The sequence below is a fragment of the Osmerus mordax genome, chromosome 1 (genome assembly GCF_038355195.1).
Source record: "Osmerus mordax isolate fOsmMor3 chromosome 1, fOsmMor3.pri, whole genome shotgun sequence".
Classification (NCBI taxonomy): Eukaryota; Metazoa; Chordata; class Actinopteri; order Osmeriformes; family Osmeridae; genus Osmerus; species Osmerus mordax.
This window is the reverse complement of record NC_090050.1, coordinates 19,465,676-19,487,428: the sequence shown is the minus strand read 5'-3', so window position 1 is coordinate 19,487,428 and position 21,753 is coordinate 19,465,676. Positions and strand designations below refer to the sequence as shown.

At 42.0% G+C, this 21,753-nt stretch overlaps 3 protein-coding genes across 4 annotated transcripts; 1 reads left to right on the top strand and 2 right to left on the bottom strand.

Moving 5' to 3' along the window:
- The first annotated feature begins 83 nt into the window (after nucleotides 1-83).
- perm1b (PPARGC1 and ESRR induced regulator, muscle 1b) lies at nucleotides 84-5,495 on the top strand. The gene is made up of 4 exons (XM_067255039.1): nucleotides 84-133; nucleotides 877-4,263; nucleotides 4,362-4,478; nucleotides 4,644-5,495. The coding sequence occupies exons 2-4, from the start codon at nucleotides 909-911 to the stop codon at nucleotides 4,727-4,729; spliced, it is 3,558 nt and encodes a 1,185-aa protein (XP_067111140.1). The 5' UTR covers nucleotides 84-133; nucleotides 877-908; the 3' UTR covers nucleotides 4,730-5,495.
- Nucleotides 5,496-5,884: 389 nt separating this feature from the next.
- rereb (arginine-glutamic acid dipeptide (RE) repeats b) lies at nucleotides 5,885-14,157 on the bottom strand. 2 transcript variants are annotated; one of them, XM_067254931.1, is made up of 17 exons: nucleotides 14,047-14,157; nucleotides 13,027-13,075; nucleotides 12,695-12,819; nucleotides 12,451-12,550; nucleotides 12,264-12,362; nucleotides 12,078-12,158; nucleotides 11,822-11,975; nucleotides 11,614-11,706; nucleotides 11,329-11,525; nucleotides 11,054-11,212; nucleotides 10,710-10,826; nucleotides 9,474-10,615; nucleotides 9,176-9,386; nucleotides 8,376-9,078; nucleotides 7,610-7,750; nucleotides 7,173-7,347; nucleotides 5,885-6,938 (listed from the first exon to the last, which is right to left on the bottom strand). In XM_067254931.1, the coding sequence occupies exons 1-17, from the start codon at nucleotides 14,070-14,072 to the stop codon at nucleotides 6,905-6,907; spliced, it is 3,606 nt and encodes a 1,201-aa protein (XP_067111032.1). In that variant the 5' UTR covers nucleotides 14,073-14,157; the 3' UTR covers nucleotides 5,885-6,904. The 2 variants fall into 2 exon arrangements, with proteins under 2 accessions (XP_067111032.1, XP_067110958.1); XM_067254857.1 differs by lacking the exon at nucleotides 14,047-14,157 and adding an exon at nucleotides 13,155-13,209.
- A 464-nt stretch (nucleotides 14,158-14,621) lies between these two features.
- On the bottom strand, nucleotides 14,622-21,042 carry eno1b (enolase 1b, (alpha)). Its single transcript, XM_067254740.1, has 12 exons — nucleotides 20,959-21,042; nucleotides 19,973-20,067; nucleotides 19,680-19,775; nucleotides 18,937-18,995; nucleotides 17,284-17,353; nucleotides 17,062-17,195; nucleotides 16,714-16,936; nucleotides 16,363-16,560; nucleotides 15,864-16,065; nucleotides 15,634-15,742; nucleotides 15,472-15,530; nucleotides 14,622-15,094 (listed from the first exon to the last, which is right to left on the bottom strand). The coding sequence occupies exons 2-12, from the start codon at nucleotides 20,055-20,057 to the stop codon at nucleotides 15,025-15,027; spliced, it is 1,305 nt and encodes a 434-aa protein (XP_067110841.1). The 5' UTR covers nucleotides 20,058-20,067; nucleotides 20,959-21,042; the 3' UTR covers nucleotides 14,622-15,024.
- Between the last annotated feature and the right edge of the window lie 711 nt (nucleotides 21,043-21,753).

Genomic DNA, 21,753 nt, shown 5'->3' with positions numbered 1-21,753 from the left:
CATTGCTCTATTTATAATGTTTGAATGGCAAGGCCTCACTCCCACACACAAGGGTATGGGGACACAGGAGGATGGCCCTGCAAAGAGAGTCGACTGAAAGCTTGGATCTGGAACTTGTCTGCCTCGGCAACAGGTAGGCTGCCTTGTTACACCCAGGGCAGAATAAACACATTGGTACTGCGTAACTATGTTGGATATGTTAACCTTCATGTGTCCTGTGTTACTGACTGACAACAGAACATATACACCAAGGCCACCAACCTGAAACACCACCACAGTACTGTTCATAATTGATTTATCCTGGTTGAGTCAACATCATCGTAGATCACCATGTGTTTCATAAATGATGCGTTGATCAATGAGTGAATAATCCACTATACACTAATATATATCTTGTTTTTGGCTTATTAGTAGTAGTGCATGAAGAATATGGTGCAGAATATTTTTATTTATGCTTGTAGATGTGACTGGATGGAAAAATACATGAGAGTTGAGTCAAGTATTGGTATACCAGATGCTCTTTGGGAGGATCCGTATTGACTCTAGGCCTGTTATGATCTTGTGGACTAGCACAGTTGCTGCAGCAATCAGATCACATGACTTGTTTTCCAGGAGTAAGGCCATGTAGTATTTTGGGGCTCTGTTATGGAACCACCATGTTCCTATGGCGCATTTTACCTTTCCGTTTTTTTTCTGCATGGTTCCAGACATGATATTACAACTTTTGCTCGCCAACCCCAAAGTGTTTAATTGACATTGCCCTGTTTTACATATTAACTTGCATCTATGGTTGTCATATTGGTTTGAGAAACATTTTACTGAAAGGAAAAGGAAAATTATCTTATCCCCTGACATGAAATGTTGACTTGTTCACAGATGCTGGAGCGGGTAAAAATATTTAGGTAAAAATGGATGACTTAGACCACAGTGTACACCTTGCAGAGCGTGACTGGGAGAGCTTCAATGAAGAGAGTGAGGAATGCTGCCTCCTGCAGCCCACTCTTGCAGGCCCGGATGATTCTGGCTTGAGTGACTCAGAAGATTTAGAAGGTGCAGCAAGGCCTGCTGTAGACATAAGCAATCATGAGCCGAAGCAGATTGCTTGTACAAGGACCCCGCCATCTGAGCCTAATGTCGAGGGACTCAGAAAGGCAGACGAGGGTTGCACAATCCTGCAATTGCAATCCTGTCAGACAGGGCTTGGAGACACACAACCAGATAATCCACCAGACACACCTGGAAAGGTCAGTGCTCCCCTGAAGATGAGTGTGATCCTGACCATTTCCTCTGAGTCACAAAAGCCATATAAAAGTAATCTTGATCACTCTGAGAAAGACGCTGCTACTAAAGAGTTAACGACAACAGAAAGAGCTGAGCAGGACACAGAGGTAACAGACAAGAGCATAACAGATGATCAAATGTTCATGGAGCAGAGTGTGATGGCTGAACCAGTTCATGATGAAGGATCAGCCTTGGAATCATCTAACCATGCTGGTGGTGCTAGCAGTGGCTTCTCAGATTTGACAGATCTCGAAGCAATTAGTGAAAACAAGCAAAAGGAGGGTGGAACATCAAGCACATTGTCAGAAGGCATCATTTCACAGTCAGCGTCACCGAATCGTCAACATGCAGAGCTTCACAAAAACCCGGAGCTGTTGTGCTGTCCAGATCAAGCTGCATGTCAGAGTGCCAGCTGTGAGGCCCCTAGAGGAGAGAAGGAGCGTTGGTTTGTGACTGTGAATGACAATACCCTACAACAGAGACGGCAGACTGCCCCCTTGGCCAAAAAAAAAAGAAGAAAAAAACTTGTAAAGATTTGTAGGAGCTCTGATGACAATGTCAATACCTCCGACTCAACAGATAATCCCTACAAATGTGGCCCAGGGTTGGAAAAAGATAGAGTTAATAAATCTGAGGTAGAAGACATGGAAAACTTTCCCCAATCATGCCATAATTCAACAGCACAACCAACCTCTCCCATATGTACAGATCTTTCAAATGGACATCTTTTTTCAGACCTAAAACAAATTACTATAACTTCTTCATTTGAAGATAAAATCTCTTCAGAGTTTCCCTCAGATAGCATTGATGACTCTAAAATGTTAATTGTTAAACATGACTTAACTGACAGCTTAGAACAGATGGTAACCCATGGAGTACTCACAAACAACAATCATATGACATTTACACATATAAATGAAAATGCACCGAAAATGGACAGCACTGATTCTCAGGAATTAAAAGACGACACAGACTTCTTTTCCACTGCCAGCTTTGATTCTGATGAATATTTTTTAGCTACAGATTCTGCCGAGGAACCTCAACAACTGCATCATGAAGCACAATGGAATCTTACACTGATGACACAAAACATTGTATCAGAATACACTTTGTCTGCCACAAGCACCTCCTCAACCCAACAAATTACTGGAGCTAATTTACAGTCAGATGTGGATGAAGACCTGCCACAGGAACATGAAAGTTACAAGGACACATCCGATTGCACTTACTTTGACTCTGACAAAACATGTCCACACATTGTACACAGTAACCACCCAATGCCACCACACAGCTCAATGATTAAGACATGTGATTCTCCACACCGCTCACTCTCTGATACAAAGATGGAAAAAACAGTACATGAAGACAGCAAACTTCTGGCAGACTGTGAGCTTTTAGCACAGGCCAACATGGTGGGAGATGCAGATAGATGTCCCACTCCTCTTCTTCCTGCTGTAACAGTGACACCTTGCTCTGTTCCTGAAAGCCCTGAAAGATATACCCCATTAGTGCCCACTCGACCAGTGTATGCCATCTCTGCATTCTGGGATGAAATGGAAAAATTGACAATAAAGGACATCTTACAACTTAGGAAAACTAGAAGCCCATCACCAATAAGAGAGGCACATCAGCTTCCGACAACAACCGGAGAACAAGTGGATGTCATAGATACCCATGTGCTGGACAATTCCATAGCTGATTCAACAGAATACCTGTTAACAGATGGCCCTCAAGTGGACCCATCAGATACTGCAGACTCAGACTATTTTACACACCTTGATGACTCCAAACCAGACCGTTCAAGCTGTGAATTTTCTACCTTCTCTGATTTTGATGAGGAATACATGCAGTTTATTGGAGCCAGCACAAATCCCAGTCCTGAGCCACAGGACATAAAACTCCAAGGTCAAATGTCAAACGAACTTATGTACTATAAAGGATCCTTACAGGAGGAAGACGTGGACCTTGGGACACAAGGAAACCATGTTGATGTTGAACAACAAACAGTACAGGGCTTTGGAGACTGCATCCCAAATTCTCTCTTTTCAGACAATGATACATTTCTAAGAGGGCTGACAAAAAGCAAAAGTATGCGCAATGTAAATGCCTTTGAAATGGAGGTGCAGCTAAAAGACATTTCTTTGCATTCAATACTTGAACAGGCAGAAAGAAGTTTGATTCACAGCACCTGCCAGGTCTTTGAGGACAGCCCGTTCCTTGAAGTGAATGGCAACATCACACCCAGAACAAGATCGCCCTCCCCAATTTTCACAAATGTTGATATTATAGATCAGCAATATCAGATCTCCTTCCCAGAGGTATTTGAATGTCTTTTTGAAGATGATGAGCCAAGAGATAACTGCACAGCACTTATCTATGACCCGCAAAGCACGTCAGTGCCTGAGATATCCAATTGCTCTCTCTCAAAGTATGGAAGTGGAATGTTACTCTCTCCTCTTCAGCTGTCCCAGGGTAACGAAGGAGAACCTGTTCCTATCTTCTCTTGCTCTCACTCAGCTCCTAGAGATCTCACTTTCCCAGAGCTGGATTATCCCTTGTTTCCACTTGACACATACGCTGAGTCTGAGGGGGAGGATGATAGCTCACCTATCCGAGTGGTGACTCGTGATGACATTCAGTCCCAACACGCTGGGTCCACTACAACAGCCTCATATGGGTACCAACAACTCTTTAACAGGGATGTCTGGCAGATGGATTGGAAAAGGTTGCTCTCTTTGAGGAGAATCTGCTTCCCAGGGAAAGGTAGCAGCTGGTGTAGAAGGTCAGGCGCCTGGGTGTTCCCACCTGCATCCCATCGGAAATTGACAGATATCGATACTGACAACCAAGTCACTGAAATGGTCAAGACTAGGATCACTTCAATGCCTCCACAAGTAATACAACTTGGGCAACAGATTTTCAGAGAACTTGCTGAACAGCACAGGCAATTGTTCGCTCTACAGACATCTGTCTTGATTAGAAGTAAGTGTAACTCCCTGTGGGAATATGTGCTACAAAACTGAAAGAGGCATGCAGGAGAATGTATGTTTCCATCCCACTTATATTCATCTTTGTCATAGGGAGAGATGGCCTCCACTTTGCTCTGAAGCAGTCAGACATGTGTCTTGTCTGCATTGCCTTTTCCTCCTGGGTTCTGAGGTCCACTGATCCTCAGGCAGTAGATGCTTGGAAAGCAGGTAAATGCAACCATCCTAATAACATGCAATTGCAGTAAAGAAAACTGATATTTCTTAAGGTATTTTTTTCACTGTACTATATTTGTATTTGACTATGCACTATGCATCCAAATTCACTGTTTATAAGTGGATTGTGGTCACTCATAATTTGTTAACTATGTTCAGCCCTGCTAGCAAATGTGAGTGCAATATCTGCAATCCAGTACCTGCGGCGATACATGAGGAGGAAGCCAACTGAAGAGGAGCCATGATATCTACAACATTTAGAAAGGAAACCTTTCCAGACATTTTCACTTTTGTAGCTGTATCTGTAGCTGGTTGCGGGTGTGATCCATATACATTTTTATACTAATACATAAATAGCATAGAATCAAAAGATACAGTGCCTAAAGTTGGAGAGGTGTAAAGGTATGTTGTAAGTCATACTAATCCTTAACGTTTGTGAATAATATGTGACAAGTTTTGCATCCAAGCATAGTATCAAACATTCTTTAAAAGCAGAACTAGCAGGGCTGACCTGGGGAGGAGGTTGGTAGGGACCATACTGTAGAGTAGAACGGTAGGACTGAGAATTGTGACGGACATGGGTGCTTCATACAAAACTGAAAATTATTTATATTAGCATGCACGTTCAACAATAAAATGTACATTTATGAAATTCAAAAAATCACAGAAAACTGTGCAAACGAAAGGAACCATATATTTTTGTGTAGAACGTCTATTTGTTAAACATTCATCAGTCTGAAAGTATTTGGATGGTTTAAGTAGGTATTTTGGGAAAAGAATAAGCACGTTTTTACTTGTCATGCGTCACTGGCAATACATTTGGTGGAAACATGCCTCAATGGTGCCTCAGTAATTTAGGCATTGCACAGAAATGACCAAATTGGGCAGATGTAATAAATCAAGCCAATATGTACCATGACTTGTATATCAACTGTATGTAATGAGATTTTGCAGGAAGTTTGCAGGAATGATTAGCTGTTTAAGACTCCTGCATAAAGAATGACACTTCTTGCATTGTGTACTTGTTTAATAATTAATTACTGCCTTGCATAATAATGTACTATTTACATTAACGTAGTATAGCAACATTTACACAATATACATTGATGCTTGCAGCATGAATAATGCATAAAATATGCATAAAATATGTACCTTGTATTGACTATTAAGTATCTGTGATAGAAATATGTAATCACTAGTAAATAAAACAATGAGTCCTTCCCTTTCTACTCATTCTCTCCATTGTGTAAATTCAGCTCTTTCTTTCCAAACATTCTGGAAGTCCACAAGTCTAAACTCAACTAAAAACCCCAGGAGCTTTACATCACAAGAAAGGGTTCCCTCTTCTTCATTGTGTGTTAATTGCCCTCATCCACATGCCAGTACAACAGTGCTAAATGTAATTGCAGATGTATTTATTCAAATAAATACACACTTCATACAATATTTTTTTATATGTCATTTCACAAAATTCAAACAGGATTTTTCCATTGGGACACCAAGGTTTAAATACCTTTATTATCTGTCTATCCAAATCTATTATACTGTAGTACTATCTGCATCCATTGTTCTAGACACTTTTTTCTGTCAGGGGTGACGTAAGTTATACTCAATTTACAATGTCTCACCTTATAAGGCTATATTCGTATATAGCTAAATAATTTAACTTTACTGTGCCAGCTTGAAAGTCAAGAGTCCACACCTAATATTAATCATAGTTAATAATATAGAATATTGAACATATATTATTTACAATCTCAAAAATTAATGAGCAAGAGCTTAGGTTAAATTGTGAAAAGATATCTTGAAATATAAAACTTTTGAATTTAGACAAATATTTGAATTAGACTGCTAATGTTTTTGTCTAAACACAAACAGTTGAACTTGGTACTCTAGTTTTATAAGAACTTAATGGAAACAGTCATGCAAGGTTATTACAGTTAATCATTCAAACAGCAAGTTAAATGTTATTCTGTACAAGGAGTTCAGTTAGATTGCTTAGAAATGAAAGGGATGATTCTCTTACAATCCACGGTTTGACAGATGTTGCTTTTCCATGTCATAACTGTTGTGCTTTCCACTGTATGCATTTAGAGACATAAGCAGGATTCTAATACTACATTAATAGAAAAGACTTGTATCTTTTCTAGAAAATAAAAATTGCATAGAATAAACAGTACAATTCTATGCCACTACTGTAAGTATCAAAGAAAGTATCAAACCATCTAACAAACAATGGCTGTGAGTTAACCATCCCTCCCTTTAAGTGCTGAACAAGAAACAAGCATACAGATCCACAGATTATTTTTGAGGAAATATATTAAAACCATTCAAAAGATACACCAAGATCAATTCTCTTATAATGTCAAAAGTACACAGTTCCTTTGTCTGTTCTGCTATTATGTACACCATCTGGAATCTCATGATGGCTTGTCACCCTCTTTCTTCAAACGGCTGTGAAAAGAAAGACACTTGTCAGTATTGGAAATGTTATTTATGTGCATTAGTAAACAGTCTTCTACTGGCCTAAATATGTAATTTGGGGTTTGTGTCCTGAATAACTCACAATAAATATGAATTTCTAAAATATTTCAAGCTATATTAAATAGAGAATCTGACACACAAACTCAAATAAACACAATTCAAAAATATATCCAGTTTCACATCCCAGCAGGAGGATGCCCTTACCTGTAGTAATCCTCCTGTCCAGGCATTGGTCCACCATGGAGGTGGTGGTGCCCATGAAGCCACTGCTGCTCCATGGCCATCCTCTGCAGCTCTGCTGACTGGGCATGCATGGCCTGCAGCTGGTGAGCAGCCGACATCTGGGGGATGGGGCCCTGCAGCTCTCTGGGATATGCTCCTGGGGCGGCAACACACACATCATTTAGTCATTTAGCAGACGCTCTTATCCAGAGCGACTTACAGTAAGTACAGGGACATTCCCCCCGAGACAAGTAGGGTGAAGTGCCTTGCCCAAGGACACAACGTCACAACGAACCAGCAACCTTCTGATTAATAGCCCGGTTCCCTAACATCATCACAAATATGAAGAGGCAAACCTACAGAACGAACATTTACACTGGTATGTGTGAGTATGCGGTTGTGGGGGAAGAATTACTCACCAAACAGAGGGTGACGTAGCATGTCATGATCGTGTGGCAGATCATTGAGCAGAGGGTTGGGCATGGGGCCCGTGGGGAAGGGGAACCTGGCCAGGCGAGGCCCCGAGGCCAGAGGATCCACCAGAGGGTGTGGGCCTGAACCTAGAGGAATTGAACAGTCATTAACATTATAATAGTATAACAGTTTTATTATGTATAAAACTGTTGAGTTGAAACAAAACTGGACATGTAACTTCTGGAAATTGTTACGACAACAATGTGTGCAACACATGTAATATTATGTATACATTATTTGATATTTTGCTCAAAGACAATATATATATATATATATATTATTATTATTATTATTTTTATCATAGACTAATTCTGCAATTACACTGTAATAAAAACAGTAATGTTCAGTTTAGAATAACTTACATACATGAACGGACAATTCTTACACACAACCCTGTGATACGTTTGGGTATCCCTAAAAGGCACTCATATGTTACAAATGTCTTTAAAACTTTTTTGACCACTAGGGGGAAAAGAGACACGATTTAAATCAGGAAATCATTAAAAAACAACCACAAAGCTTCGTCAGAACCAGGTTTGATGAGTTCAGCCATGTGTGAGTATGATGAACCATAGGGGTTTTAATCAAAAAGGAGCTTTTGGAGTTCATAAAAACTTCCAATAGATTTTGCACCTAGGGTCCAACTTAATTTGGGGAAGAATTCTGTGAAGCGACAATAACTCCTGTGCAGGATGAAGAGGCCAGCCTCACCTTGATTGAGTGGGTCTTGTTGGTGCAGGTGGAGGTGGGAGTGGATGTGAGAGTGCTGGTGATGGTGTGGCGTTACGTTGAGCATTTGCAGCCTTGCTGCAGGGTCGTTGGCCACAGAGGCCATCCTCTCTGCATGAAGCCTCTCTGCTGTCAGTCGCTCTGCGTAGCTCAGCTCAGGGCGCAGCTGTGGCCCAGCGAGAGCCAGTCTCTCTCTCTCTAGATGGTTCAGACCATGGTGAAAGTGAGCAAAAGGGTGTGGCGGCCCAGCTATGTGGGGGAGCGCCAAAGCTCCATGTCGGGCAAAGTGCTCCATGGGGTTTGCTGAGTGGTGGAGGGTTTCCATCTCAGGGGGCTTGACTTCGAAGCCTGGTTTCATCCTCTCCCGGAGCTCCCTCTCCCTCAGGTTCCTGAGCTCACGCTCTCGCAGGCTGGGCTCGGCGCTGTACAGGCCAGGCATGTGGTATGCCAGCAGGGGATCCCCTGGGCTCAAGGAGTAGAAGAACGGGTGGTTGCGGTTGGTGGGGGACATGACATGAGGCCGGGCGTACTCGCTGAGAGTGCGCAGCGCAGGTGTGTCAGGACCTATGTAGGGGGGCACTGCAGCCACGGTGGTGGGGGGCTGCTCAAAGGAAGAGCGCATGTGGCCTTGTCCAGACATCTGGGGTTCACTCATACGGCTGTCATGGGAGGAGCTGGAAGCTCTCTACAGGGGGGAGGAAGTATGTGACACAAGCCATCACTGACATGCTGCATTTAGACAGTAAGATTTGAGACAATATCCAAACGCCTACAACACTCACCGCATTTTTATCTGCCTCCCTCTCCCTTTCTCGCTCCCTTTCCCGCTCCTTCTCCCTCTCCCGGTCTTGTCGGGCGTTGTGCTCAGCTTCTCTCCTGCACTTCTCCATCGCTTCTTCTCTTTTCTTCGCCAGCTTGGATGCCGCAAGGGGAGTGAAAAACAGGTCTGTCCTGGAGCACGAATTGTAGCCACGGTCCAGGTGTTTGATGAACCTGAAAGTAATAACAGTATGATAAGTGCACATTCAGCATATAGACTGATTTAACTGTATTGTGCTGTATGGTAATACTGTATTGTACCGTGCTGATTGGCTGGCGTGACTGGCAATGTTCACAACGGTAGGTTCTGGAGAGGGGCTCCTGGGTGGAGGGGGCGGGCTCTCTGGCTCTTCACATTCATCCAATGGTTCCTCTTTAATCTGGACATGCGCTCCTCCCATGGGGGTGTTAGGCAAGGGGCGTAGAGGAAGAGACGAGAGGGAAGACTGGAGGCCAGGGACTGGGCCAACAGTAGATGGCGAGGCGGAGGGAACAGGGTGAGAGGAACCAGCAGAGGCCAGGGAGGTGTGGCTGCTTCTGCCTGGGAGGCTTTGTAGCTGGGTGAGCACAGGAGGCTGGGGTGGGAGAGCCTGCATTGGCAGAGGTTGGGCCATAAGCTGGAGGGGGGGTGGAGGGGCACCTGGCGGGTGCTGGTTGGGCAAAGAGTTGAGGGGTTTCAGGGCTGGTGGAGGAGGGAGGTTGGAAGGCATCTGAGGGAAAGGAGTAGCAGACAGGTGTATGGGCTGCTTGTGTGATGGTGGGATGGGTGTGGTTGGAGGAGGTTTGATCTGAGGCCCAGATGCAGGGGGCTGAGGGAACTGGGGCTCCCGGGAGAAGTGAGGAGGGCGCTGGGATGGAGGGCCATGGGTGGGCAGAGGCTGGCTGGGGTGAGAACTAGCACAAGGTGGACCCTGAAATGCAGGTGACAGAGGGAAGGCTTGTCCCATAGGGGGAGGGAGCAGTGAGGGGGCCGTGAGAGGGTGAGGGGTGGGTTGAGGTCGGCTGTGTTGCCCTGTCGGATAGCCAGCGGTGGCCTGAACAGACACTGGCTGTGCAGGCCCTGGAGAGGGAGAGCCATGAGCAGACAGTGGAGGGGACGTGCTCTGGGGGGGCCGGCAGGTGGTGATAGAGGCCTGTGAGGGGGTGGTCTGTGGGGTCTGTGTGTCAAGAGGGGTGGCAGTAGGTGCCTGGGACTCTGCTTGATGCGCAGCCTGTTGAGCAGAGGAGTCAGAGTCGCTCTCGTTGCCCTGGTGAGGGCTGGGGATGCTGGGGGAGGAGCTGCGGTTGTCCTGATCAATGTCTTTGGTGTCACTGCTGCCATCATCGTTGGCACTGCGACTGTCAGAGCTCTCCTCTTCCACCTCACCCTCAGCCTCTCCCTCTGACCGTGACTCTTGGTGCTCCTGGGTAAAACAACATACCATCCTCAGATGAACATTCATTTCTCTAGTGTACATCATATAAAATCTGAGGAGCAAACTAGTTTATTATGATTACCCGTGTCTTGGGCCTTTTAGGTGTCGTTTTCTCCGGCTCCTCTGCTTCCTGGGCCGCTGTCTCCCTCCCACGTTTGGCAGTCTTTGGTAACGATGCCTCCTCCTTCACCTTCTGTGACTGAAACATCATTTCATGGAAGTTATTACTTTGACAGAGACTAATAATGACAGAAGAAAATAAATACGTATACGTCTTTACATTTACTATGATCACTAAAGATAATGTTCAATAGCATTGGCATGAAATTGATAGATTCTAAAGTGACGTATTAGATGCAGTCATTTGATGTAGGATCTGTTCAATGAAATTTGTATTCCAGGCACAAAAATAATTTATGCATTTACTTTTCCAGGCTTCTTAGGAGAATCAGTCTTATTGTCAGTGCCAGAGGTTCTTGAGCCAGTGGAAGTTGCTCCGTTGGGGGAGGGTTGGCAACTGGACTGCTGGTCCTCACTGGTAGGAGAGCTTGTCAGTCTCTTATGACCACTCCTTAAAGAGGATAGCTAGATACAACAAATGTTTTGGGTTACTTATAATAAGGCAACATGACGATGGGGAACCTTACGTTATTTAGGTGAGCATCTGAGGGAGAGACACTCCAGAAGCTTCTGAAACTTACTGGCGCTCTGCTGCGTCGTGTCCTCATGCCATGTTTCCCACCGTGTCCCTCTTCCTCCTCCTTCACAGGTTTGAACATAAACGGAGGATCTACAGGCTTTTGGGCTGGAGGCAGGCGGCCATGTTTGTTGTAGAAGTTGCGACAGGTCGTGCAGAGCAAGATGTTATCTCTGCCCCCGTGGTGCCAGTCCTTAGAGGCTGAATAAACACAAGGTTATGAGGGGCTCATGGTGAATGATTAGTACTGTGTACAGGCAAGGGTCAGGGGGGATTAAGGTTCGCTTACTTGTGGTTCCACAGTGACCACAGGCATAGCCTTTCATCTCCTGTTCACTGTCCTCACTATCCAGGTCATCCTCACTGGCTGAACTGAGGTCCACTGCAGACAAGAGAGATCACATCAGCATTTCCAACATACATGCATGTTGTGCAAAGAACGAATTCAAGGGTGAGTTGGGATATAACTTTGAACACTTGAATCAATAATCACTCACTTGACTGGGATCTAGAGGGGGCATTCACTGGGGCTGCAGACGAGCGGGTCTTGGCCTTGCGGGAGGATGGCTGTCGACGGTGCTGCCGGTATGGCCGTGTGCCTGCAGCCTCCGGTGTTTTCTTCCAGTGGTAGTAGAAAGTGATCAATTCACCCTAAAAACAAAGGGTGCATTTTCTAAGTCATATTCTGAGTGTGCACACCAAATCCCAAGACAACAATGAGACATATTACAAACAGACAATTATTGTATTTACAGTTTTCTTGCTCGGCAGCAGTTCCTTCCGAATCCGGAAGAAGTTTTTGCCATACTGTCTCAGGCCTTTGATGAAGCGTTTCTGTTGTGCATAGAGGTTACATTTTTTGGTGCAAAATGTAAAACTAAAAAGTATTTCGGACCAAACACGTATATCGTAAACTTGAGTAAAATTAGGTCTCTTTACCATGTCATCTTCTGACCAGCATTTCTCAATGAGCTTGGGAACAGGTTTCTTCACAAGGCGCTGCAGAGCCTTGGCTGCATCATAATGGCTAGCATGTAACTAGGGGGGAAAAGGACAACTCTGTGATATAGATATAAATATATATATTGATATATATATTAAATAACAGCCCACAGTTCCTGCTCACCATATTCAGCGCGTTAAGTGTGGTGTCATCACGAGAAGCTGCTAGACATCCATCTTCTGTGGATCCACCATCACACATGCCTGCGAATGCTGCCATGCTCCTTCAGCCAGAAGCAACAGGAAGTTACTATCATCACTTTAACATGGTAGATGATGAAATGCACTCAATACACGTGGTGGAGAAGCACATGCCATTTAGCTTAAAGTTAGACAACGCTCTGGACAAGAAAGGCAAGTACACTGACCTTGCAGCTCTCAGATACATGAGCAGGTCACAGTCATTGACTCCTGGCATCCACACCAGTTCTTCGTTCTCTGTCTGTGCTTGTATACCTGGGGCTGGACGTGGTTGCAGCTCCGGGAGCTTAGCCTGAGTGAACGCAAACACACAATGTAAACACTAAGAAGACATATTGCACTGTGACAGCAGAGAACACTACAAAGAAACTTTATTAAGGGAAGACAGCAGCAACAGTTGTTATACAATTTGATTTATTTTATAATTTCTAAATCAAAGATGTATCTGTCTAAACAATGTTAATCGGTTGAAAGACTGTAACTAGTTTTATAAACTTACCTGGTGACTTGGTCCCACTCTGATCTCCCCCTGTGTACTGTTGAGGCTCCTGCGAATAGAGACAAGTGTTCTTATGAGTATTCTCAATAAGACCTAAAAATAATGATTATGCAAATATACCAGCGTACCTTCTTTCAATCAACATTCATGATCATGTATCATTTGTAAAGCTAAAAACTCCATGTTTGATCATGGAAGGGATGACTACGGAAACAGACATGGAACAAGTAAATCATCCTGATAGTTAACTTTTACAATAAATACAATTTGCCCTTGGTATCAAATTAATCTACTCAAGGTATGTATGCAACTGTAACATAACCAGTTGCAAAAAACCCTGAATGAGCATGTATATCAGCCTCCGTGAGTATAATTTAATTGGGCTGTGATTTACACTAGTACCACCCATCCATCAAAAACAGCCAATGGAAATGCGGCTACTTCGCTGCCTTCAGATTGCAAAAACGAACCCTTCGAAGAGTATCTAGCTCACACACTTCGACTTCATATTTCAAAACACAAACTAACATGGCCCCAAACTGTTTTGTTTTAAAGCCATATACAGCATAATATGACTTACAGGGTCATTAATAACCCATCTTCTGAGTGGTATTTTACGTGGCTCGTCAATGTGTAGCTTGCACGTTAATCGCAAAATGGAGTGTTGACATAACCTACAGCAAGCTAGCTAATAACGCTAGCATCCCAGCTCTTTAAAGAGAAACATGCACACCAATAGAAAATACAATACATCGGTGACAACTGATTTGACACATATGACAATATTTAGTCCACAATGCACCGCGTGTCCCAATTATGCAAACACTACCAAGGCAATGAAAATTCCTTTCGTAGCTAGCGAACGTTAGCATGGCTATTTGCTGTCTAGCTGCAAAGGGTCGAGCTTGGCAAGAACTCCGTCTATGACCATTGCAATTCTAAGTATTTCATATAGCAATCGCAAAGCAAACATTTTCCTCAAATGTTAATTACATACACTATTTAGAAACTGGAAAATACCTTCGCGGACTGAACAGGTCGTCCATGTCGGCGGCTTTAATGATGTGCCTTGTGTTGTCACTGTGCAGCGGTCGATACAAACTATGCGATTCCCCTATTTCATACTCCTCAAAATGGAGGCTACGGTAGTCGATTTTTTTTCCTACCGCTAAGCTGTGCAATGACCTCAGCCCTCACGCTCAGCCTTCAAAGTTTTGCTCTGTTAGACATAACTGAGCATGTGCACGGTCTTAAATGGGATCATCTTGGCTGTGGTGTCCACAAAGCATTGCCCCAGCGACCTACCGCCAGCAGTGCTTAGGGAGAAAATACTGAACATTGCTATGGCTGTTTTTTTAAATGCGACGAATGACACTTTGCTGCCTGAAAATACAATTTTAGTTATTGCTAAATTAATGTTACCATCTCAGATGTTAGACTGATGCTGTAAAGGACTCAAGTACATTGTGGGAAGAAATACAGAATAAATGTAGACTTTGGCCATGAAAAATCTACAAAATCTGTATCGTAATAGAATTATGCCCACAGAAACTAATATACACTTTGAGTTTATTATTCATCGGAACCACTAACAATTTCGCACAAATGTTTATTTCAAGCATTAGTTAAATTTAACCATATCTATAAATGTAGTCAGTCTACAGCTTCCATTGTTCACAAATCTGGTGTCTTCCACAAATATACATAACTTCCTCTATTATTATTAACACAGTCAAATACAGTATACATTGATAACCTTGACTGCAACACTTCCCAATTTACAGTCCCTCTGCAGCCTTGTACATCTAGGGCAGCAAAGTTGACCAAGCATAAACAAATCTTAATACTTTATATTAACAAGAAAGCAGTAACACTTTTCCAATGTCTGTCTTCAGTTGGCCTGCCTAATGTCAGTACTCAGTTACAATAAACTCTGTGTATTCCACTGACTGTTTGTGCACGTTTCTGCTGATTGTTAAACACTGGTAAGACTCAACTCTAGTTTATCAGTGGGTTCCTAAAGTTTTTCCCAGCAAAGCGAGCCTTGTTTCCCAACTCTTCTTCAATTCTGTGGAGAAAAAATAAATAATTAAAAGCTTGAACGCAGGCTTGAGAGGGTAAGGGGTTAAACATGCACTAATAACATCAATCATTGTGACAAAGACAGTTCATAACCCCACCCCCTTAATTGAGTGCACCTAAACAGGTTGAAATATATTGAAGTACTGTTACAGATGTAAGCTGGTCAGCCTACTTACTTAATCCAAACAATTCTGCCAAAATGTGTTTATAATAAAACTGTCTTTGAAAACTTCTCGATTTCCAAGGAACTTTCTGTTACGTTTTTGCCAACTGTAGAGACATGTTCTTAGTTCCCTATACAGTCAAGCAACCACACTCAGGTATGAGGAACAATCTTCAGCAGCAGTTGGAAGAACAACATACCTGAGGATTTGGTTGTACTTCGCCAAACGCTCAGAACGGCAGGGTGCGCCAGTCTTTATCTGCAAATATAGTATAGAACAGTATTGATGTTACAAGTTCACAAATAGTACACCAACATCCTACTTGGAAGATAAAAATACTCTTCCACCAGCTCATTCTTACCTGTCCAGTGCATAAGCCCACCACAAGATCAGCAATGAATGTGTCCTCTGTCTCCCCTGAGCGATGGCTAACCATGACTCCCCAGCCACTGGACTGGGCCATCTTACACCTACAAAAATTGAAGATTTAATTTAAATCACTGGTGTTCAAACAGTGGCAATACTTCTACATTCATGCTTTCAGAAGATTGTGGAAAACCATACAGAATGAAAAAATATAAACCAACTCACGCTTGCATTGACTCAGTAACAGTGCCGATCTGATTGACCTTCAACAAGAGGCAGTTGCAGGCCTTGTCTTCCACAGCTTTAGTGATGCGTTTGGGGTTGGTCACTGTAAGGTCATCTCCAACAACCTGGATGTCTGTGCTGTTCGTAAAGTTGGACCAGGCCTCCCAGTCATCCTGGTCAAACGGGTCCTCAATAGATACAACTGAGAAACGATATGTAGACAATGATCAAGGGACTTGTCAAAATAAAGGGACTCATTTTTTTCTATAGGCGTATGTGAAGCCCTCTGTGACATGCTTGTGTGTAAAAAGTGCTATACTAATACATTTTGATTTTATGATTTTTCAAATAGAGAACCTTACATTTTAAGCAATTTGAACACAAAAACACAATTAATAAATAAAATAAGAGCATGGTTGCAAAAAATAAGTTAGAAACTTCCAAGTTTTTCGGAAATATACCACCCCTTTGCAACCCTAAATAAGGGAAGACAATATACCTGGATAGTCCTTGACAAAGCTCTTGTAGAGGTCAGCTAGCTCATCTGGTGTGATGTAACGGCTTGGGTCATCAGGAGACTTGAAATCCAAATCATATTTGCCATCACGATAGAATTCGGAGGCTGCCACATCCATGCCAATGACAATCTCATCCGTGTAACCTGCTTTGGAAATGGCCTCTTTCAGCAACTCCAAAGCTGTGGAAATACACAAATAAAACACACATGTGATTTGGTGTGCACCAAGAATAACTTATTGTTATAGTCAATAAGCATCATAGTGTACAACAGTACATGGTGTAATTCAGGGGCATTTTGAAACCCTGTCTTTTGATCACTTTGCTCATATACCTTCCTGGTTCTCTAGGATGTTGGGAGCAAATCCACCCTCATCGCCCACATTGGTAGCATCTTGGCCATACTTCTTCTTGATGACATTCTTAAGATTGTGGTACACCTCAGCTCCAATGCGCATAGCCTCCTTAAAGGTGCTGGCGCCTACAGGCAGGATCATGAACTCCTGCATGGCAAGCTTGTTACCTGCATGAGATCCACCATTGATCACATTGAAGGCCTGGAAAATCAGGAAACAAAACAAATGTAACTTCACAACAGGTGGGTTATGTGAATGAGTATAACATATACTGAATTTCCATACAAAACACCATACAATTAATTCTGATCCAGCTTTAGCCTTACCGGCACAGGCAAGATAACCTCTGGATTACCAGCAAGGTCAGCTATATGCCTATACAGGGGGACTCCTTTCTCTGCTGCACCAGCCTTACACACAGCCAGAGACACGCCCAGAATAGCGTTTGCACCAAACTTGGCTGTTGGATTTCAAAACCAAAAAAAGGAAATAAATGAATGCACTCAGTGGTAACCATCCATATGTCTGTTGTCTGAAACATGACTTACACTTGTTCTCAGTGCCATCCAAGTCCAGCATCATCTGATCGATTTTCTCTTGCTCAACCACAGACACATCCTGAAATCCAAAACAGTAAAGGGATGTGAGATATGGAAGCAAATCGTTACCAAAATTCAAATGCAAATGAATTTCCAGAAATGCATTTGCATTTTAAGAATGTGGCTGCATTATTTGACTCATAAATGAAATTAGTAATCAATCATCCTATTTGCATTTTAATTTTCTTCTTCAAGAGTGCTCAATCTTTCACTTAATTAAAATGAAAAAGAAATAGACATTTGAGATTTAATTTTCAAAACATGCCCCAGCAAATAGATACCAAAATTCAATTTGAAATGTAAAATTTGAAAATTAAAATGCATTTCCAGAAATGCGTTTTCATTTTAAGAACTTGGCTGCAAAATCGTGACCACAATTCAAATTAAAATGCATTTGCAGAAATGCAAAATGAACGAAAAAGCATTCTGAGCGCCGCAGCAGAGTGACGTCAGTAGCCGCTCTTCTTCAGCTCCCTGCTGACCGAGCTACCCATCTTGTTCGGTAGGGAGCGGTGTGCACATCTGCATTGCATTACATTGCAAATGTGCCGGGAAATTGATTGAATTGCCGGGTCTTTAGAGCAGCGTTCCCCAACCGGTGCCCACCGGTCCGCGGAACGGTACCGGTCCGTGGGTCATTTCGTACCGGGCCGCACAAAAAAGAATTAATAACATTATTTCCTTTTAATTGATTATCAGAGTCTGAAAGACGTTTTATTCTGAAAAATGAGCAACCTGAGCAATGACCCTGAGCAAAAAAGCTCTGCAAAGACGTGTGTTTACTCATTTTTTTGCAAGTTTGTGGGCTTTATTGAACGGTATCATGCGCGTCTCTTCCTCTTGACACATGACAATTTGAATTGTGGTCACGATTTTACAGCCACGTTCTTAAAATGAAAATGCATTTCTGGAAATGCATTTGAATTGTGGTCACGATTTTGCAGCCTCGTTCTTGAAAATGAAAATGCATTTCTGGAAATGCATTTTAATTTGAATTGTGGTCACGATTTTGCAGCCACGTTCTTAAAATGAAAACGCATTTCTGGAAATGCATTTTAATTTTCAAATTTTACATTTCAAATGGAATTTTGGTATCTATTTGCTAGGGCATGTTTTGAAAATTAAATCTCAAATGTCTATTTCTTTTTCATTTTAATTAAGTGAAAGATTGAGCACTCTTGAAGAAGAAAATTAAAATGCAAATAGGATGATTGATTACTAATTTCATTTATGAGTCAAATAATGCAGCCACATTCTTAAAATGCAAATGCATTTCTGGAAATGCATTTTCATTTGAATTTTGGTAAAAATTTGCTTCCATAGTGAGAGGGCACACACAGAACCATTTTTTGGTTTACCATCAGTCTAATGGTATAACTGATGAAGTTGAGACAAGGTGGGGCATGTGGTAATACTAATTGAAAGTTGTCTTACCAAAACAAGATATATATTTACAGTACATCCAAAGGATCCCATTCTCTTGTTGTAATTGTGCAACACCCTATGCTGCTATTCCATAGCACCATGTCAGTTCCAATGTAATTATGCTAATGGTTATGGGATTAGTTAAGTAAGGCTGAGATACCATAAATGTTTTCTTACCTGACCAACAAGTGCCGGGGCGAGAGTTGAATTGATGTTCTCTACAGCTTTTGACACACCTGCAATGAAAGGAAATGTTACTGACCAAGACATTAAGAAACTATGGATAAAAAAGCAACATGCATGTACAGTAAAATAATCTTCATGATGTGTGTTATGAGTAAGCATTCCACAGTGATGAAAAATAGATTTTATTTTGGTAGTGTTTGTGCAAAAACCTATTGGTAACATCTCTACTCTGCACAGCATACACCAAAATGTCAGTTATAAACATTTATGGATGGCTAAGGGATCAAGAATCTACAATTTAAGCATTCAAATTACATTTGAACTAAAGAGATGATGCAATCCATGCACATTTGTTATTCATCCAGCAGACCATACCAGTGTTAGACCACAAATTCTACAATTGCAAGGCCTTACTTTGCTATGGTATTACTTTGCATCATTACCTGATCAATGGTGATAAAACCTCACTAACTTACTTTGTCTTTTTCAGACCTGACAGCAGAAGAGAGATAGAGGGTAAAGATGACTGGGAAGACATGGTGGAGAAAGCTAGCCTCTCAAATTAATCCTATATTAAAATGTTTTACTTAAACCAATAAATGTATCCATATATTATTTATGAAAATAAAATTTTGGGACAAAGTCCCTTTGAAATGCAGGCCATTTTTGCAGTGTTTAATAACATATCTGTGTGTCCTTAAGGTACCAAAATGAAACACAGTAAATGTGCACACCTTTCCCAAGGTAACGTGACTTGTCATTGTCCCTCAGCTCCAAAGCCTCGTAAATGCCTGTAGAGGCACCACTGGGTACAGCTGCTCTGAACAGCCCTGAGATATGAAGACAAGGGTAATGAGAGGTTAGATAATTGTTCTTTAAAAATACTGAAAATTGCTAATAACTAACGAAAACTTAATTGGATTTTAGGAATACCGTCCTGACTATTTACAAACAAAGTACATTTGTAAAAGTATTTTGAACCTGTGCAAGTCAGTTCCTACTTGCATTCAGCAAAGACACATTTTACCTTTGTCAGTAAACAGATCAACCTCTACAGTGGGGTTTCCACGGGAATCGAAGATCTCCCGGGCATGGATCTTCAGGATAGACATGGTGTAGGGCCTGGGGAACAGAAAATCCTATAAACCGCACATGTACTCAACATTGACAAATGTTCACGCATAGTTTTACATACATCCAATTTAAAGGCACTAAATTATTTAGGTACAATAAACAAAATCTCTAACGTTACGAACAAATACATTTACCTAGAGCTCCCTCACTAAAATGGCATGACCTGGATGCAAGATTAGTGACGCTAACATCAGTTAGCAATCTAATTGGATTAAGAGCTGTCAACTGGTCTAATTAATCGCACGACGGTAGCCTAATTGTAATATACAGTGCAGCTGCATCTGTATAAAATAGTAGGCTGCAAATCTATTACATCCCCTACTTATCTGTGACAGTGTAAACAATTTCGATTATTTCGCGAAGTTGTTTCTGCTTGGCCGGTTAACTATTTTATTATACTGAATCAAGCATTTTGTTTTAACCTACAGTTCAAATAAGCCAACTATCTTGTAAGGCTACAGATGAAACAAATGAAACAGCTAGTGCTAACACTACTAGATAATTCCGCAGCAAGTGCTTCCTACGCACTTCCTTTCAAAAACGACTGACCATGACCAGGTTAACATTACTTATTTTCTCGACTTCATGTGTAGTCTACCTGCTAACTACCGGCATCAGCTATCAACTGTGATGATTTGATTAAATTGTGAGAGGTAGGCAAAGAACTGTAGCTAGATTTCGGTAGTAGTTATGCTACTTCATGTAGTACAGAACTGAGTAGCACGACTTTCTTAGCAAACCAGCCGTACTTGTGTGATTTTGGAAAGTTAGCTACATTACAGTATTGAGTAGCTCAAACACAATCCATCATGAAATAATGTTGTGGCATGCACAGCTACCAATTGATTAAATCAATAGTTAACTGTCTAAACTACTTACCTTGAAAGTTATAGACTGAAGGTGAGAGGAAGGGCAGTACCACGAAGGAGTGAAGTGAATGAGTTTCTTCTTCTTCGAGTTTCCGGCAGACTGGGCGTGGTTAGCGCATTGCTGCCATCCATCGGTAGTTCAGAGCCAAGCCAAAAAGTCCAGCGATGCTCCACCCTAAGTATCAAAGTAATAGAAATAGTGGGAAAATTGTATTTGGCGACCTTCCTCAAGGTTAGCCCCTGGTTTTTACTCGTTGAATAGTGTTGAATTCAAATGTTGTGATGCCCAGCTCAGCCACCCATCCTCTCCTCTCTATAACGCCTGCAATAAAGAAAAACATGCTACACTGATTTCTAGTGTCACAGTCCCACATACCCCACAGTGCCCACCTACATGCTTGCCCCACTCTGCCCCAACCGAAGCCTTGTAAAATGAACTTGAACTGTGGGATGAAAAAAGAAATGTTTTACTTTTAAATAAAGATGATTCGAAATAAAACTACAATATTTTTCACTTATTTGTTTAAATGACATACTACTTCCATACCCCTCTCAAATAATTATCCTTCCACATAATTTCATCCGTTTAGGATGGTCAGGAAATTGGTTTGTCTAGCCTTTCAACATATTTCTTTTTTGCAGGTGAGGAAAACATGAATAAAGGAACATGATCTTCCAGCAATGTTTACATCTTCTTTGCTTTTGGTACCCATAGTAACCCAACCCTAATCCTCAGTACCCTGAGCTCCCCATCCCCATAAGACTAACCTATGTGAACCACTACTGGGCTATCACAACCCCTAAC

What these genes read in the sequence shown, in the direction of transcription:
- perm1b (XM_067255039.1), top strand. Translation starts at nt 909, where the DNA reads ATGGATGACTTAGACCACAGTGTACACCTTGCAGAGCGTGACTGGGAG. An exon ending in GACATCTGTCTTGATTAGAA is followed by an intron (nt 4,264 to 4,361) that starts GTAAGTGTAACT and finishes TCTTTGTCATAG; the next exon opens with GGAGAGATGGCCTCCACTTT. An exon ending in AGTAGATGCTTGGAAAGCAG is followed by an intron (nt 4,479 to 4,643) that starts GTAAATGCAACC and finishes AACTATGTTCAG; the next exon opens with CCCTGCTAGCAAATGTGAGT.
- rereb (XM_067254931.1), bottom strand. Translation starts at nt 14,072, where the DNA reads ATGGACGACCTGTTCAGTCCGCGAAG. An exon ending in TGGTCACTGTGGAACCACAA is followed by an intron (nt 11,526 to 11,613) that starts GTAAGCGAACCT and finishes GTGTTTATTCAG; the next exon opens with CCTCTAAGGACTGGCACCAC. An exon ending in CACGCCAGCCAATCAGCACG is followed by an intron (nt 9,387 to 9,473) that starts GTACAATACAGT and finishes TATTACTTTCAG; the next exon opens with GTTCATCAAACACCTGGACC.
- eno1b (XM_067254740.1), bottom strand. Translation starts at nt 20,057, where the DNA reads ATGTCTATCCTGAAGATCCATGCCCGGGAGATCTTCGATTCCCGTGGA. An exon ending in TGATCTGTTTACTGACAAAG is followed by an intron (nt 19,776 to 19,972) that starts GTAAAATGTGTC and finishes TTCATATCTCAG; the next exon opens with GGCTGTTCAGAGCAGCTGTA. An exon ending in CATCCTAGAGAACCAGGAAG is followed by an intron (nt 16,561 to 16,713) that starts GTATATGAGCAA and finishes GTATTTCCACAG; the next exon opens with CTTTGGAGTTGCTGAAAGAG.